The sequence below is a fragment of the Felis catus genome, chromosome A3 (assembly GCF_018350175.1).
Source record: "Felis catus isolate Fca126 chromosome A3, F.catus_Fca126_mat1.0, whole genome shotgun sequence".
NCBI classification, from domain to species: domain Eukaryota; kingdom Metazoa; phylum Chordata; class Mammalia; order Carnivora; family Felidae; genus Felis; species Felis catus.
The window spans coordinates 14,936,417-14,956,147 of record NC_058370.1 but is presented as its reverse complement, the minus strand read 5'-3'; the positions used below and the strand labels follow the sequence as shown (position 1 = coordinate 14,956,147).

Sequence of the window (19,731 nt, the reverse complement as noted above, 5' to 3'; positions counted from 1 at the left end):
TGTATTTATTTCTTGTTACATGACTAAAGCAGATGATAGTAATCTTGCATTTTACAAATTATTTTCAAGCTAAATGTTCCCTACATACTAACAGGCTATCTGTATTTCTTCTTTTTGTGGATTGCTTAGCCAAGTCGTTAGTCCCTTTCCAGTTGGTTATTTGTAAAGTGTTCTATCAGTAACAAATAAACTGCTACGTTACCTTTTGCACGAGACTGACTTTCTGGGCCTGGAGGGCCTCGTCCATCAAAGCTATCTCTGTAACGGTCAAAGTAAGGGTCGTCCTTCCTCCTGCAATAGTCATCCATTCGCAGGTATCGGTCATAAGAGCTTTCTCTCCTGAAAAGTGGGAGAAATTTGCACAAAGTTAAAACTCACCTATCCTGCAAAACTCAGATATAGAGAATTCTTCAAGACCCAGTCCGCTGTGAGGAAATAGCACAGTAAGGCAGTGGACTCTGGGATTAGACAAACGAGATTCACTGCTTATCAGTTCGGTAGCTGTGACTCTTAACCTGCCTTGCAAAATGACTGGGAGGATGTACAGAAAGCTCTCACAATAGTTTCTGGCTTAAAGTAAATGCAAAATAACTAATAGTAATGACTGATATTAATTTTGAGGACTCCCATCCCCCCTGCCTGTGCTTAAAAAATTGTTATTTAACATACAAAAATACAAATATTTCATCTAAATCTATACATAAATTTCTCATCATCCTGAGCAGAACACTCATTAAGCAGGAACTCTTCACTTCCCATCCCTATAACCTCTAATCTATTTTCTGTCTCTGTGGATTTGTCTCCTCTAGATATTTCATGTAAGTGGAATCACACATTATTTGTTCTTTTGTGTCTGTCTGGATTACTTCATTTAGCATGTTTTCAAGGTCCATCCCTGTTGCAGCAGGTGTCAGAATTACCTTCCATTTAATGGCTGAATAATATTCCACTGTATGGATATATCACATTTTTTAATTCATTCACCTTTTGACAGACTTTCGGGTTTTGTCCATCTCCCAGCCACTGTGGAGAGTGCTGCTCTGCATTTACATGCAAGTATCTGTTTGAGTCCCTCTTTTCAAGTCTTCTGGGTACACACCGCAGAGTGAAATTGATGGGTCAGAGCAATTCTACTGCATTTAATTTTTTAAGGAACCACCTGCCAACTGCTCTCTACAGCGGCCATACTATTTTACATTCCGACCAACAATGTTTGAGGCTTCTAGTCTCTACACCTCGCCAGTGCTTGTTCTTTTGTTGTTTTCCTTACTAAATCATCATAGCCGTCCTAGTAGGTATGAGGTGGTATCTCATTGTGGCTTTAATTTGCATTTCCCTGTTGACTAATGATGCGGAGAGTCTTTTCACAGACTTACTGGCTATGTGTGTGTCTTCCCTGTGTTTCTGCACTGCCAAAACAATTTGCACTCCATCTTTTTTGTCCATTTGCACAATACTACCTTTCATAGGCTACAGGGAGAGATCCAGATTCATTCACTAAGCATAATTCATTGAACATTCACACATTCAGCAAATATTTATTGAGGAGCACATCTGCCACTCGCTAGACACTGGAAACCTAAGGCTGATAAAGTCACTGTCCTTACAGAGTTTCCAATTAGTTCAGCAGAACACCCACAAAAAAAGACTGTTACAAAAAACCCCCAACAAAGATCTACGCGGATGGCTGAATATGTACCTGTACATGGGCTCTCGGGAGTCTCTCATATCTCTGTATCTGTCATACATGGGGTCCCGGTGATCCCGAAAATCCCTAGAGTCTCTTAGATCACGAAAGTCTCTGAGGTCCCTCATGTCCCGAGCATCACGCATACTTCTGCTGTCTCTGTGATCCCGAATGTCTCTGCTATCTCTGTGGTCCCGCAAGTCTCGGGGGTCTCGAATGGCTCTGCTATCCCGGGCATCCCGGCCATTTCTGCCATCCCTGGGCTCTCTCCTTGGACTTCCTCGAATTGGGGATCGATCACGTCTTGTATCTCGACCATCTCCAAAGCCATATGGATCTCTGTGGGAGGTAGCAAGAAGAAGCTAAGACAAAGAAATTGAAGGTAGCCAACCCTTCAGCTCTTTAATGGAGGAAGCCCCCACCCTTTCCAAGCATTTTTCTCTAAAACACAGCAGCCAAACAGTGAGAACATGACTACAACTTTAAAGACAGTCACCCATCTCATCAGCGAATAAAGACTAGTAGGTTCCAGGATCTCAAAAGATTAGGACGTCAGAGGAAGAATGTATGACCCAAAGCCAAATGTCTTGACTGCGGTCATAGTATTTGTCAGGTTTCAGGGAGTAATTCGGTATTCCTTACACCATGTTATCATCTCCACAGGTTTTCAGAGTGAAAGCATCTTTCCCCTAGAACCTGTTTTTTCCAACCAGACTTGTTTGAAAGAGATTTTAAAAGGGGGGGAAAGTTGGAGGGACATAGTAAGGGGCAAGACTCATGAAGAAAAAAGGAGCAAATGCACAATCTCATACAAAGGAACAGTGATCAAAGTAGTTGTCCCTGAAGTACAGAAAACTTCACTTAAAATATATAGTACGATAATCAAATTAAGGGAAAAAAGAAAAAGTACAATATGATACACACACAGTAAAGTAGAAGAACACTCAGCTTCTGTCTTTTCAACATAGTTATTGAGTAGTGGTCTCTCTTAATCTGAGTTTAATGCAGAACCCAGTTCCCTCCCCTCTTTTTAAACAGTGTTTGAAGTCACAGACATATTTGTGCTGATCTCATTCAATATTCTTCATGAGACATTCCACTCCACTGGAAACTCAACCTATCTAAAATTAAACTTCTTATTCAACCCATTTCTTACTCAGTCCCATTCCCGACTTTTTCACTTCTGCCGAGATTCATTCTTCCTAGTTACCAAGGTTTAAGTTTTTGAAAATTAACATTGATTCTTTCTTTCCTATCCCCATTAAGTCACCTGAATCCTGTTCATTTTTCCTTTTCATTCCCCCTGGATTCATCAATCCAAACCCTTATTTTTATGCTCGGTACCAACAAGTTTCCAAAACACAAACCAAAAACCAATCTTCCAGATTTCAATTCATTCTACACATAAATATCAGATTAACCATCCAAATTTCCACCTGTTGCCAATCACGGCTTGACGATCACATTTCTGTGTACCCCTCCATAACAAATCTGGACTTTCCAACTATTATCCCTCCCTCCATTTCCTGATTCAACCCCCTCAGGTCTGTTCTTATGACTTAACTCATATGATTCTTATCTGCTTCAGGATTTCTGTTCATATGATTTTTCAACTTGGAATATTTTTCTTGCACTTAATGCAAGTATCATCCAATCCTCACAGGCAAATTCATGTCTCAAATCGTCCAAGAAATCTTCTCTAATCTCCCTAGTAACTGCTGATCTTTCTGGCTGCTCAATGCTTAGAACACTTACTATTTCTACTACTCATCTTGATATAGTTACGTTTTTACAACAATGTCTTCTTGTTTGACCTACTTTAAGGATTACCTCCTCCATAAAATCTGCCCTAAACTCTTGAACTTCCCCAACAAATATGTTCCTCCTCCAGTCCTTTCCATCTCGATAAATGCCACATCTACCTACACTGTTGCTCAAGCTAGGAAACTGAATGTCATCTCTTCCAAAGTCCCAACTGCTTTCCAATCATATTTTCAAATTCTGTCCATTCTTTTTCTGAAACTGATTATCAATTCTGCCCATTTCTTTACCTTCATTAATACCACTAAAGGCCAACTCATAATGATCTTTCCCTAACAAAGCAAGAGACTTCTAAAGTGGGGAAAGATTTCCCCATTTCTGCTCTTGCCTCTTTTTCTAATCTTTTTTCCAGATTATTCTAGGGTGATCTTTCAAATACATAAAACCTTTTACTGGTTTCCCACAGTGTTCAGAATTCAATCCAAAATCTCTACTAAGGCTGGGCAGGTGCTGAATGGTCTTGGCTGTTTTCTCCAATCTTGTCCCCTCCCCTCCCAAGTTCACCATTATCTTGCCACATTGGCCTTTCAGCTAGAACTAGCCAAGGCTTTTCCTGATGCCTCTACTTGAGCGGCAAAAACAGATCTGCACTCATTCTCTATGTCTCAGCACAATGAATGTTTCTTACCCCTGATTCTAACAGTCTAAAAGTTTACTTTCTGCCCTTAAATCCTGGCCATGTTTTCTCATAGCACTGTTTTTGTCACTTATCACAATTTGACACATCTATTTACTTGTTTAATGTCTGCTGTCAGACTGTGAGTCCATGAGGACAAGGACTGTCAGTGTGACTCTCCACTATAAACCCACTATGTAGGTTTATAATGTCTGGCATATGCAGCGAATGCTCCATGACTATGTGCAATGAACCTTGCTCCTGTACATATTTCTGTCGCTGCACTTATCACACCGTTCTGTAATTATGTTTACATGGCTTTTCTATTAAAGACTAAGCTCTTTTGACGTCTGTGGATCCCTAGGACAACAGCACGGAGCTCAGTGTTTAATGAATTGAATTTTCCAACTGAACTATAAGCCTCTCATGAGCAGGCATCTTGTTTCGTTTATACTTCCATCATCTATCATGATTACACATTACTAGGCAGCCATCATGATGCCTTGCCATCAGCTTGGTAGAGAGCCTCAGTTCCACTTCATCCACAAGGGCACAGCAAAACCAATTTAAATGCCAATTTTGCATCTATGAAAAGTCCTTGTCATACATTTTAAGGCTCACAAGTACTCCTGATTTGTGGGAGCAAACATATGGGAGACCAGGGAATTTAAATGAGGTACTAGCAGTTTTCCTATTAAAGTGCAGGCTGACCAAGATTCTTACTCTGGTTTTTCTTATTAGGTCATATAATCTTCCTCACATGTATAACATCTGCTAGAGTATATAATGTGGGCAAACACTCAAGATTCTATGGGAAGGGACAACCATTAAGTATTTTTGGATTAATGATCGGTAGATAAACCTGCCTTGGGGAGCAGTTGGAAGCAGTCATTAGAGGTAGAATCAGATTTCAAGTGTTCTTGGCAATCAGGGATGAGAGAGATCATGAACCTGACAGACCACAGACCACACACACAGCCTTGGGTGTTGGAAATGAGGGGTGGGGATATGGATAAGAACACCGAGTCACAGCACATTATCACAGCCTTAGGATAACTATAAAGGCCGTATCACTCTCCTTCTTTTGAATCCACTGAAGTGCCTTACTTACCTGTCAGAGTCCATCCCTGGAGGTTGACCATAACCCGAGATTCCCAAAGTCTCGGCTCACGCTTCCAGTGTGAGAAGGCAAGCACTCCCTTTCCCTCAATGAATCTAAAGTCCATGTGCAACAAAACTACTAATTCCCCCTCAATTGCCTTCTGGGTAAAATGTAGAAAAGATGATATTCACAAGGTGGAAAGAACCAAAGGAATGGTGGAAGTAGGAACAGAGAAGATAACAATTCTCTAAAATGAAAAGGCAAAGCTTTTCTCCTTTCTCCAAAAGATGAGCAGTATGGCAGAAGCTGTTCTTCTGGAGACAAAAACAAAAAACCTTTTAGGGTCACTGTAGGACCCAAATCAAGAATTCCCCAGAACAAAAGGGCTTCTGCTGCTGGCCCCAACATCTTTCTCAAAACAAGAACCAGCTAACAAAAGGGAGGTACAGCGTGCAGGATTCAGAGTGCCGCAAGGACGAAGCCCCTGAACAAGATGCGTGACCTTAGATAACAAGTGGATTAAAAGCAAGTTTCTGGAGCCCAATAAGGCTCAATCTCATCTCATGGCACCAGAGGTGTTTTACTTAGACCAAATGCAGTGTACCCTTAGGTACCAGGTCACTAGAGGCTAAAATGAAACCGAACCTTTAAACTGAACCAGTTAGAGAAATTTCAGCACTGGAGTCCACAAACTGAAGGCAGATGACAAACACTACTAAAACTGTTATAAATTTCTCATCTATTCAGCTGGGAAAAAAAGCCAAGTGCTCTTTGCCTTGAGAGAAATATCGTCATATCATTTGGAAACACGTTACAGGGAAGGGAAGGGTGGGTGAAGGGAAAAGCCATGGCTCAGGTGGCAAGTGATGCGCTCTGGTAGAAGTGCTTCTCTTCCTGGGGACTAAAGAGGTGCACAGAGCACTAGGCGTTTGAGAGCCTACAGAGTAAGAACGACAAATGACCATCTTGGAAGATCACGATGGACTTTGAGCTTTTCTTCCTCCAGAGAATGAAACCTCAAGCCCAGGATGGTGTTCTTTGTCCTTGGCTCCACAGAACATTCCGGAGAAAGACCTCGGTCCTTTTTTGTTGGCATCTCCGTTCTGCCTTTCTGTTCAATGGAATATTTTCCTTGGGAGGGCCAGTTTTTTGTTTACTCCTGAAAAAAAATTCTCCAATAGCTCTTGGTACTTCTGTTCTGTCACAGACACTGTCCACAAATATCATGATCTAAATGGCTGGCTGCTGTGTGATGTCGATCCCCCACCACGATGGCTCCGTGCTACTGAGAAACGGAGACAACAGACTTGTGTGGAATTTTGCCATTAGGTGACAGCAGGATATGGGGTGCAATGAGGTATCACACCTCACAGATCCGAATTTTGTTAAGTGTCCACGCTTCTCCCTAGGAAGCACACTGGTGATTTTCTCAAGCACAAATATGACTTTTCTGTCGGTGGAGGTGGCACTTGCTCTGAGAATCGACGGCTGTTCTTTAAGTGTTAGTGCCTGGTATCTTAACTTGTGAGGCTCACCTAGAGCTAGCGCTGTCTCATACCCGAGAGCAAGTGGTCATCAGAGGAATCAGCGCCGTGGATATGCAGAAATCACCTTGGGCCACGTAAGAAAACTGTCTACAGCTAGGGTATTTCTGAGGAACCGATCTTGGACCACCTTCACCAAAGAGGCACCAGGCCTAACATCCTTAACAAATCCGTGGGAAAAATTCTCTGCAGAGCTTTTGATGTACACAAATTAGTTCTATTTGCTCTTTTTTACGCCAGGCAGGAAGATTTAGGAAATACGGCGTCTCATTTGGAGGTCACATCTGTGTCGGGGTATGCTCCCAAGACCTGGATTGCCAGGGTGTTGAGCTGAAGATAGAAACGGAGAACATCTGAGGTACAGTCAGAATCACGGTCCAGTCTTTAAAGAAGGTAAAGGCCAGCGCCTAGTACCAAAGCTAGACAACTTACGTGGTAACTGAGCAATGTGCTCAAGAGTCCAATGAGGCGGTCCAAGGGCTAAATGATGAGAATTCAGGCCGAAATTTGATATGGAGCAGGGATCCCTGATGCAGCCATTCTGTGCTTGGCTGGACCAATACTGTTAGAACTACACACTGACAGCTGGAGTCATCAGGGAGGCACATTACTGAACAGAGAGCAATGCCAGCAGAACTGTGGCTTACGGAGATGTTTGAAGAGGTGACAATCCTGTGAAAACTCCCAAAGATACGGAGGTGTTTTGACACTCAAGGTTAACGTCCAGCAAAACAAGGTGTTACAAAGGTCTCGCCAGCATGCTTAGAAACTATTTTATCAAAAGTAGCAACACCGAAGACATAAAAGTACAACTTAAGGGAAATATTTGCCACAAATACACGCCCCGCCCCCCTCCCCCCCCCCCCCCCCCCCGGAAACATTGCATTCCCTATGGCAGGGTACACACAAATGATTAGGGTTGCCAAATGAAGGTAGTTTGGCTGTTGTCAAGAGACTGGAATTACTTCAAGGCTTTGACTGGAAGTATGCACCCAAAGAGTGGTATCTAGTGTTCATCCTTGAAGAAACGATTAGATTCTTCCAGGCTCACTAGTCATCCATCCTGCCTACTTATTCCATTTTATTTCTGCCCTCTTGGTACACCTTAAGAGACAATACATGATCAGTACGATGATCAAAATGTTAGTATTCTGTTTTGAATATTCAATTTTTCTGGCTTTAGAGTTTCTTTATTAAAAAAATGTTTTTTAATGTGTATTTATTATTGAGAGAGACAGCATGAGCATGGGAGGGGCAGAGAGAGGGGCAGACACAGAATCTGAAGCAGGCTCCAGGCTCTGAGCTGTTAGCACAGAGTCCGACACAGGGCTCGAAATCACCAATTGCGAGATCATGACCTGAGCCAAGGTCGGACGCTTAACCGACTGAGCCGCCCGGGCACCCCTGGCTTTACAGTTTTTACATTTTTATTCTTAAAGGTAAAAAACTGGGACTCTCTGCTCAGGTTTGAGATGGGGCTCAGAATAGATCTTATTAAATGCGAACATCTTTCTTCCTTGAACTTTATTAATAAGCATGACAGTATGATACTTCATCACGTTAAATAACATGCTGAGGAACCCAGTTAGGGACACAGCACCAAGGGGGAAGACTGACTTTTGATGGAAATTGAATTAGTCTAGCTGTGCCTCCTAATGATTGTTAAAAAAAAAAAAAAAAAAAAAAAAGCAGGAAGCTACTGTCCTATCTATATCCCAAATAATCTCATTTTAGAAACTGTTACTGAGGAAGGGGGGATTTTAAAAGGATCATATGTATGTATCTAGTAGGGAGAACGTTTTAAAAGGGCCCCTCTAACGTTGTTTGTATGTTATTAAAAAAAGAAGAAAAGCATACAGCTGTTTTTTCCATTACAGATGAAATTACAGAGTGGCATTTTAAGTTGGGATGAAATTAATCTTTTTAACTTAATGTCCTGGCAATAGCTATACTGGATTCCAAGCAGAGGAGATGGTTATTTCCCCAACACTACCAATGTTTGTTGAATACCTATAATCAATTGGAAATATTAAAAGCAGTTGGTTAAGTGTCATTAACAGGATGACATCAATCTACTACTCTGTATTTTGCAATGTGCCTTGGTTTTTTGTTGTTATTTTGGTCTGTTTTTTGTTTTCTTTTTTTTGCCTGAAAAAACACACAGATATTATCTAGAGATTATAAGTATTGTGGGGAAAAGAAAGAGTGGAGAGGATTTTACTAGTGGAGTCAGGGTCTACATAGTTACCAATTTCATAGTCCTTCTGGTAAGCTACCTAGTCCAGAAACACAATCAGAGCTCCTTGGAAAGTGGATACACACTGTTATCTCCTTTTAAGCCACTTGGCAACCACAGCTTCCAATGGAAGCCCCATATTTCTGACTGTTAGTTAGATGCAAACTCTTAGTCCTCTGTACTCCATGTTTACTGGGGCAATGAGGAGCACAGATGGGACTTCCTAACATCTCCAGTATGGTCTGATGCAGCATAATGGAAGCAGACATCATACGGAACTGCTGCAGTTCTACAGGATTCATTTAAGTTCTTCAGGATGCTCACACATACCCACAATATCAACCAACATAGTATTTACCTGCAAGCTACAGGCATCCCTTATGGTGTTAAAGACAACAGACATAATGCCAACGTATATGCTCACTTCTGCAGCGAGACTAATGGAGGGCCAGGGCATCCACGTGGCAGCTATAGTGTAGCTATAGTTGTGGTGTCAGATTCAACTCCTCTGCACCGGCAGAGTGCTCAAAGAATCCAACTGAAACCACCACCTTGCTGCTACAATCTGCTTGAACTCTGCCGAGCAGTAGTGTATAATCTATTCCCGCTAGCGTAGAAAATACCCATCCTTCACATCGAAGTGGGACGATATACACCAAACATACAGCAGCCATTCTTTCCTATAAGTGGGTAACAAAATATAGGTGTCTCAAAGGACAGCTGTATGTTATGTGTAAGTAAGTTGGGTATATCCCGGGTGACCTGTGGAGCTCCTAGTACATTGCAGACTAGGATTCATTGTACTCAGCAGTGTTCAGTTCATTATAGGAAACGTAGTCTATCATGGTATATAGTTTAGGTATATAGTTTATTGTGGAAAATTGGTATTTTTACTTAGAGGAAAAAGCAAAATCCATACTGAGTATTCATTTGGGCCATGAAGAGACACCAGATATGAAATACAGCGTATCTGCCTGCAATCCACACAAAAGTGCACACACTGCATCTGCTAGTTTGGCGACTGTATCTTTGATGTAAATGGCAACATTACTAAGACCCTTCTTTGAGAGAAGGGGCCAATATAATGCATATCTCAAGGGTATACATCAGGACAACCTCTTTTGTATATATTAGAAGAAAGACTATATTAGGGAAATGCCTTTTATTTCCAGAAAAGCTAAGAAAAAGGGAGACTTTTGAGAGCTGGAGTGTTTTTTGCCCTTTTTTATTTCCCCTCGAACAGTAACCCAAGCATGCGAGCAAACAGGGGATCTGCAGCACAGGCACAGCAGCAATCTCTCAAGCAGCACTTTCCATAAACCTGGGTTAACATCTGGACCGGCAGCCATGTGGAATGAAGAGTCGAATCTCTGATGCCCGCTGCAGTGCAGCAAAGCACACACCAACGACCCCGGGGCACTCCTCCTGCTGTGGAGGCTCCCATTGACACGTGAGCTGGGGACAGAGAGGTTTATCCTCTTCCAATTGCCTACAACTCATGTTGCAGGCTGAACTTGCTGGGTTTGTCACCGAAAACACAAAGCTTCTCTGCATCTCCTGATGTATGTTTAAAAAAAGCAGCAAGGCCTTTCACACAAGGTTCATGTTCTTATTGTTTGCTTGAGCGTTTCTGATTTGTTGGGGGGAAGAAAAGACCCTTGATGTACGAAGTTGGGCTTAACTCCCCAGAGCCCAACTCTCCCAAGGTAACTCACTGCTTCAGGGTACTTTACCTTCGTGTGGGGCTGGGTCTTGATGGAGCCGTATTCATATTTCTTCTTTCCGCTGCCTTATTAATATCTGAAAAGAATAATCAACCCATCTGTTCAATGCTACGGAATAAAAACAAAATCATCAGCACATTTCAAATGAAAGCAACAACAAAAAAACTACAATGACAACCAGATGGTGTAAGAAAATCCATTCAGCAGACACACTGTCACTTGGGCAATTTTTATTAAGTTACGGCAGTACATTGTCACGGTTTCGTAAGGAACGTCCCTCAGTTTTCTAGCTGACACAGTTTGTATAAAACGGGTTATGTCAATGCTTAACACTCTGCCAAGTCACAAACTTAACAACTGCCCCTTCCAAAAGGGGAAACGGTTGTCTTCTAAACTCTTGGAGAGCCAGCTCTAAGATTCTTTTTTGAGGGAAGGAGAGTGGGAGAAAGAGAAGGAGAGAGTTTAAAAAAAAAAAGAACAAAGGCAAATAATTCCACTTTATGTGACAAAGAAGTAACAACTGGACCCTGCTGTCTTAAAACTTCCAATATCCCATGAAGCAGGCCTACTTTTAATGTGCCTTGTGTTGCATCCCATTAGATAGAATCTTCCAGAATGACATGTAGGAAATTAATTTTCTTCCTAAACAAAGTATATTATATGTTAACATCTATAGCCCTCACAGATAAGTAGCTAAGAATTGGCATTTGGTATAATAGGGTTAGATAACAAAACACTTCACATAAGAAGTTTTCATTAGAGAAGACTGGCATTTACAACTAGGTAAGGGAGAACAGTGGAATCGTACAAACTTACTTAGAAAAGCCAATTTGTGCAGTTAAAGCCTGCTTGCTAAATACAAATCTGCTTTGCAAAAATGAAGTGAATAAAAACACCATGTATAAGAAAGAAATGATGAAGTATCTAAAGAAATGTACCCATCTATGTCCAAAGATAACACAGACCAATTTTTATATGACTTAAAAATGAATAAATTCATTCATAATTTCATTCTTTAGTTGAACGAAGAAATAAAACTGTGTCCTGCTATGGTGTAGTTTTGTTCCCCTTGTTCCATATTAAGTGATTAGTAGTGTATCTAATGACATTAAATGGTATTAAGCACTCACATAATTAGAGTGCTTTAAAATTGTAATTATGTATTTAAAAAATTCCAACCAGAGTCCTATGGTGTGAGAGACTACAGTAATAACCAGAAATTTAAGAGGTCTGGCACAGACTTTACCCCGCTATGTTGTCAACTTTTGAGTTCCTGTTCAAGTGAGAACGATCTTCACTTCCATTTTAAGTCAGAGTTTCTATTCTGTCTAGGAGAAGAATGACTTTTGATAAATTGAAGGTAACATAAATTTAAACAGTAAGAGAAGCACAGTCCACCCTAAACTGCCTCTCACATTTTCAATTAAGCAGACAAAAGCTATCATCCAGCTATATATCCAAGAGAAATGAAAACATGTGTCCACACAAAGACTTATATGCAAACTTTCACAGTAGCATTATACATAATAACATATTCAAAACTGGAAACATTTCAAATGTCGGTCAACTGGTGAATGGATAATCAAAATGTGTTATATCTATAAAATGGAATACTACTCAACAACAGAAATAAATGAACTACTAATAAAAAAAATCAGAAAATAATATCTATATAGGACTTGGCCTATAATCTCTGATCATGGCTTTGGTATGGCAAGTGGCACTTTTCGCAATTTGTAACCCTCAAAGTTAATGAACATCTGAATTACACATTATATAATGATAGGCCTTACAAGGAACACCTAACTCTCTTCTATGTAATTGTGAAGAATATCAGTTCAGGTTTAGAAGGGCCTACTGACCTAGTCTGCTCTTTAATATGGAGTGACTATGATTCAGAGAGAAATGTAATCTCTTCGATTGTTGAGGTAGTTTTCAGAGTATCTCTGGAATACACTGAGGGTGGTGGTGGTGGTGTAAAGATTTCTTCTAAATAAACACTGTAACTCCCAGTAGGATTCTATATATTATTAATTGGTTGTGAATAAAGAAAACTCACCTAAACATTGATTGACTTGAACATTGATTATGTTAGAGTACAGAACATAGGGTACTCTTTTAGTAGGGAAGTTTCTATCAATGCCATATAATTTGCCCATATGATATGAAAAGGACTATTACATTGTGTAATTATATCCTGTTCTGTGAGCACCTACATATAGGACTGCAGAGACCAAAGCAGTCATGTATGACATACCTCTGGGTCAAAACTGGTTCCAGTTAGACTCAAGGAGGTAAATATTTTACTTTGAAGTTACTGAAAAGTTTTTGTAATTATTTGAAATATTATTTAAAATTCAAGAATAATTTATCTTTTTGTTTTTTACTTATTTTTATTTTTTAGAGAGAGCACATGCACAAGCGGGGGAGAAGCGCATAGGGAGAGAGAGAATCTTAAGTAGGCTCCATGCTCAGTGTGGAGCCTGACGCAGGGCTCAATCCCACGACCCCAGGATCATGACCTGAGCTGACATCAAGAGTTGGACGGACGCTCAACCTACTGAGCCACCCAGGCATCCCAAGATTATTGTATCTTTAAATGATTTTGATTGTAATTTGCCTCCTCATCGAATAGTCTAAAGCAATTATACTTTGATGATGTGACTTATGTTTCTTCTGCAAAAAAGAGAACTCTCAGACCATTTTCTTTTTTCCCTTACGCCAAGTGTTTGGTTATTCACAGCTATTTAAGAGTTCCTTATACTTCCATCTTGGATGAGTTATAGAGAAAATGAGACCTGGAAATTTCTGATCGTTTCAGTGCCACCCAAGAGGGCTGCTCAGGTTACAGGAGAGCTGGGGGGCAGGTTTCAGTGAGAGTTATGAAAACAAAACTATCGTCACCACCAATCCCAATACACAAAACATCCTAACACATGGTCACCCAGAACTTCTGGAAAACCTATGAGTTCAGAAATACAGGAAGAATAGAGAAGCTACAAAAGTACAAATAACTTCAGGGAGCTAATCAGACAGTATAGCAAAGATTTAAAAAGTCAAGGGAAAAAACCCTTGCCCCATTACTTTTTTTTTTTTTTTTTTTTTTACAATTTTTTGTTATACAACTTAACCCATCAACTGGGAGGCTGGAGGTTCATTTGAACAAGTTTCTCTTTGAAAATGCAAATACTGGGAATGGGAAAGAGGGCTTTTGTATTAATTAGTTGAATCAGATTATTTTCTTCCTACATCCTTTCAGAGACATATAGTCCTATGCCAAGGAAATAGAAATGACATTAATATAAAGGAAAAGAAAAAAAAGAAGGAAAGAATTTGGGCACCTTTCTGGACATTAGGTAGGGAACATAATGGGAGAAAATGTAACCAACAAGAGGGTAGCGGAAACTTTAATGCTTCTTTCTCCTCCTGCTCTATCTCATTCTGGCCAAATGCCTGTAAGATCAAAAGTCAGTCTCTTAGCGCCTCTTTCACCTCGGCCTGGTTGGTACCTCTATACTTTGTTAACTATACTAGCAATGTGAGCACCACTGGAAATCACCATCACTACGAGGTACCTTGGCCTGAATATTTTCTAAGTGGTTTTCTGAAAATGGTTAAAAGCACTTTTCAGGTAAGGATTTTTAGACAAGAAAAATAACACCAACTGAAGGGATCTACATAAAAGGAAAAAAATTAGAAAATAATCTGGAAAACATGATGTCACAGAGGAAGTGGCAGAGCTGTTTTAAGTCACAAAAGACTGTGTTAAAGAACTTTCAAAGAACAACACAATGCCTAATGTACAATTTTATTTTAGACTAATATGCTAGACAAGGTTCACACAATGGTTTTTGTATAATGCTATAAATAAAAATGCATGTTTCATTCACAGCACCAAGAGCTGCTTTGCTCTTTTTATTAAAAATTTTTTTTAATTTTTTTTTTTTTTTTGAGAGAGAGAGAGAGAGAGAGAGAGAGAGAGAGAGAAGGAATGTAAGGAGGGGCAGAGAAAGAGGGAGACGCAGAATCCAAGGCAGGCTGTAGGCTCTGAGCTGTCAGCACAGAGCCCGACGCAGGGCTCAAACCCATGGACCGCAAGATCATGACCTGAGCCGAAGTCAGACGCTCAACCGACTGAGCCACCCAGGTGCCCCTTTAATTGTACTATCATAAAATCAATTCCTTTCAACTTAAAACCAATTAATTTTTTTTTTAATTTCTGAGACAGAGACAGAGACAGAGACAGAGAGAGAGAGAGAGAGAGAGAGAGAGAGAGAGAAGAGAGAGCAGGGGAGGGACAGAGAGAGGGAGACACAGAATCCAAAGACAGGCTCCAGGCTCTGAGCTGTCCGCACAGAGCCCAACGTGGGGCTCGAACCCATGAACTGTGAGATCATGATCTGAGCCAAAGTCGGACGCTTAACTGACTGAATCACCCAGATGCCCCTTAAAATCAATTTTTATCACAAGCTATCACAATGGAAAACCATAAAGACTATGCTAAATAAGTGCAATATGAATCGCTGCACTTAGTGACACTACCACCATTGGCTGTTGAAAGAATCCAGAAGCCTACACAATTTTGTCAAGTGATTACAAATGAAATAAAATTCTCCAAAGCCTTAGCTGAAACCACCTAAAAATCAGTTACCACTAAACTGAAAATATGTGATTATAAAGATAATGCCACTTGGAAAATCACACTGACAATAAAGTGGTTATCACACATCAAACGCCCCAAATCGGGAGAGGAAAGGACAGCACTTCTCATTTAAACTATACTTGTGAAGATGACGTTGACGGTATAACATCAGGAATATTATAACCAGTTATACTATAATGAGTTAAGGAAAAGAGAATGCTCTGCTTGTGGTTTCTAAATCAACCCTTTAAGCTCACTTTAAAAACCATGCATTCCCTCTTATTTGATTATCTCCTTCATTCTCTAATTAAAATAATTATTCTATCTTTAACTGTATTAGATTATTATTCCTCAGTATAGGAACGGGGGAAACAATGATAATTTATATTTACAGAACGCTGACTCTGTCCCAGAGTCTGAACTAAGAACATTATGTGCATTACCTCATTCAATCCTTTCTACAACTCTTGGAGTTAAGTACTATTATGATCTCTATTTTGTGAATGAGAAAATTTGAAGTTTAGAGAAATTAAATGACTTATCTTAGGTCACATGATCATCAGGAGACAGAGCTAGGATTCAAATCTAGGTCTGTCGGACACCAAAGTGCTTAAACATTATGCTATGCTGCCCCAACAGGGAGTGGAAAGACAGGGTTTCCATTATGAACACTTGCTAAGACTCTCGGATCAAACTGATAGAACCTGGAAAAGGCCCAGTCTATGCTAGTCACTCCAATGTTTAAGTACCCCAGACACCCACCTATCACCTCAAACCAGTGTTGGTCCTTGAACAATGCAGGGGTTAGGGGCACTGAGCCCCAAGGACCCCAAAAACTTAACAATAGCCTATTGGTAACCAGAAGCCTTACCGATAATATAAACAGTTGATGAACACATATTTTTGTATGTTATATGTATTATATAATGTATTCTTACCATAAAGTATGCTAGAGAAAAGATGTTAAGAAAGAAATCATTTACAGTACCAAAAAAAATTTTGCACATAAGAAGCCACACAGTTTAAACCCATGTTGTTCAAGGGTCAACTGTACAATGTTTCTGGCTTTGCTACTGATATTCTATTCACTTCAACACTTCAGACAAACATTCTCTATCAACATTTAATTTCCTACCCCTTTTACTTCTTTTCAGGAAAGAACACTTGCCTGGGATCAGCATATCAGAGTTCTAGTTCTACTTGGTGTGTGTGTGGGATGTGGTTAGTCAAGTCATTTGATTTCTCTGAATCTGATGAAGTGGATATTCCACCTGTGTTGGTTATGTTGATTCAAGGAGAACATCAGCTAAGAGGAAAAAACTCACTAATTTGGATTCAAAAAGATTGAGCTAATCTAAACTAGTAAAATAGTCTGAGCTACAAAAAATTTCAAGTATAGGTTTATTTAACACAGGTAAAATTTCAACTAAACTGTACAAGTAGAGATCCTTGTAGAACTAAATTAATAAACTGGAAAGGATAGTTCATAACCAGCACACCAAATGCATCTAGGCCTACTATGTACTATGTACTATGCCTTAGACATATAGAAATAAAAAGGGTAAAGTCTCTGCTTTAAAGGAGTTCGCTGCTTAATAAAGGAGAGCAGGACACATACAGATAATCATAATATAATCTAAAATGGGTTTATAGCAGAGATAATAAAGGCCTAACTCTGTGTACATGGGTGTCGCAGGGGAGAGGAACAGGACAGAGAGGAGACTGGAAAGGTAAGGGGCAGGGATGGCCTAAAAGTAACATTTAAACTGAGTCCTGGAAGATGAATAGGAGTTTACCAGAAAGAGATAAGTCATTTGGCACATGCAAAAGTGAAGGAATGGCGTGAAGAACATAATTAGAAATACTATAGGAAGTTTAGTAGAGGGAGTAGGGGGATAAGAGGAAGAAAAGAGGAATTACAGATGCAAGCCAGAATCGGAAAAAGGTCACAAAAAACTTTGTTACTGAAAAGCAAGAGATTGGTGGCAAGAGGGCCTATATAAATTGAGCTACCATAAAAGAGTCTCAATGAAGCCAAACTAATGAAGGCTTACTGTATGTATATTATCTAAAAGGGGGGGGGGGCGGGCAAGAGTATTTAAACCTCAGACCTTAAAAATATTGCCTATTCAGGTACGAAACAAATATTTAAAAGGTTATCTTCAGTAAAGGGATATAAAATAAACTGAGGGCCAGAGTCAGTAATTAATAGCTAACAAAAATGAGTTAAACCCACCGTTCAGGAAGAAACGGACAACCAAGCACCCTTCCTTAGTTTTCTTCTAATATCTTTTAAAAAATTTAATGTGGTAAAAAACACACAATATACAATTTATCATACTGACTATTATTTTCTTAAAAAGCAACCTCTACACCCAACATGAGGGTTGAACTAAGGATCAAAAGTAGCAGGTTCTACTGACTGAGCCAGCTAAGCCCCCCTCATATTAACTATTTTTAAGTGAGCATATTAAGTTTATTCACACTGTTGTACAACAGATCTCCAGAACTTTTTCATCTCATAAAACTGCAACTCCTTATATCCAGTAAACAATTCCCCATCTCCCCTCTCCGCATTTATATACATACACATTTTTTCACTCTTCACACTGCACTCCTTTACTGAAGATGTATCAGCACCACCTGAGAAGATAGTTAAACACATTTTCAGGCCCCATCGCAAACTTTTAGAATCTGAGGATGAAGCCTAGGAATCTGTATTTGAACAAGCTTCTCAGGTGATTCTTGGCAGGTATTTGAGAACCATATTCTGTTTATCCCTTTAGCTTATGTACAACATATACTTAGATCCTCCATTTAGAAACCTCTTTAAACTCCTGTATTCAAGGGGTAATAACCCATGAACATAACCTGTTACAAAGAAAATGTCATGACAATGGTTAAAATCTGTCAAAGTACAACCGCTGGAAACAGTAAACATAATCACATAGCTATCCCCAAAGGAAATGGAATCATCAACCCAAGTTTCCATAGTACTAAAGATAGTATCCAATTATAAGGTCTGTGCCCCTGCTCCCCAAGGAGGAGTGTGCACCAACACCTTCTCTTCGATTTCATCTGACCATTTTATTTATTTATTTTTTTTAATTTTTTTTTCAACATTTATTTATTTTTGGGACAGAGAGAGACAGAGCATGAACGGGGGAGGGGCAGAGAGAGAGGGAGACACAGAATCGGAAACAGGCTCCAGGCTCTGAGCCATCAGCCCAGAGCCTGACGCGGGGCTCGAACTCACGGACCGCGAGATCGTGACCTGGCTGAAGTCGGACGCTTAACCGACTGCGCCACCCAGGCGCCCCTCATCTGACCATTTTAAAAAGTACCCTGAAAACTTACGCGTCTTTTCCCTATTACCTAGTTATGAAATAGCAAGAAAAATATTAACCACTGAGCTTGCCACTTTTTTTTTTTTCAACGTTTATTTATTTTTTTGGGGACAGAGAGAGCCAGAGCATGAACGGGGGAGGGGCAGAGAGAGAGGGAGACACAGTATCAGAAACAGGCTCCAGGCTCTGAGCCATCAGCCCAGAGCCTGATGCGGGGCTCGAACTCCCGGACCGCGAGATCGTGACCTGGCTGAAGTCGTTCGCTTAACCGACTGCGCCACCCAGGCACCCCTCGAGCTTGCCACTTTTTGATAGCATATTATCCACTTCTTTGGCTAATAAATGGCAAACTACCAACTAAAGTTTTCTCTAAATTCTGCCAACTAGACTTGTTGGTATTGGTTTGCTGGCAGGGGCTGAAACTCCTGCTTCTTCTGAGGCAATTGGTTTTCATATCTAAATGCATCTCTCTGCAAGAAGAGAAAAATGGTCACACACAGAATTTCATATCCACACCGCTAAAAGCAAAGTGGAGCAAACCTAAATTTAATAAGCAGACCATGGAATCTTGGTAAGTCTGCTGTCTTTGTTCACATGAAAGTGAAATCATCCTACTGATGTGAATGGAAGGAATAATATTGAAAACTGCACAGATATTCTAACTATTGCTATTACCTCTAGTCCAGACTATCAAGCCAACAAACATTTTAAATTACAGTTTTGCTTAAAATGTATACAACCATAAACCAGAGTTGTTAACTCCTATTAGTAATCTGAGATATGAACAGATTAGTACTAGAATCTACTTCAAACTTCTATTTCCAGTGAAAACTCATTTTCTAAAGCCTAAATCAGAGGTCCTCAAACCTTTAATGTACGTAACAACCGCAGGGGTGGGTTCTGAAAGGCAGATTCTGTAGCCCCCAGAGCCCCTCCAGAGACTGTTCAGTTAGCGGGGGAGGGGGTGGCGAGCTGCATCCACGGATATGTATTTCCAACTAGCTGTTCTAGT

At 40.2% G+C, this 19,731-nt stretch overlaps 1 protein-coding gene across 3 annotated transcripts in view; it reads right to left on the bottom strand.

The window, feature by feature from the left end:
* The window catches only part of NCOA5 (nuclear receptor coactivator 5), a 31,378-nt gene that overhangs the window by 7,366 nt on the left and 4,281 nt on the right, over nucleotides 1-19,731 (bottom strand). For 2 of the 3 annotated variants that reach the window (XM_023251173.2, XM_023251175.2), the window contains exons 2-4: nucleotides 10,740-10,806; nucleotides 1,700-2,026; nucleotides 203-339 (exon numbers count right to left, since the gene is read on the bottom strand). In XM_023251173.2, the coding sequence (XP_023106941.1) occupies nucleotides 203-339; nucleotides 1,700-2,026; nucleotides 10,740-10,777 (502 nt within the window). In that variant the 5' untranslated portion in view covers nucleotides 10,778-10,806. The remainder of the gene's footprint in view (nucleotides 1-202; nucleotides 340-1,699; nucleotides 2,027-10,739; nucleotides 10,807-19,731) is intronic. The other variant, XM_023251174.2, reaches the window with a different exon arrangement.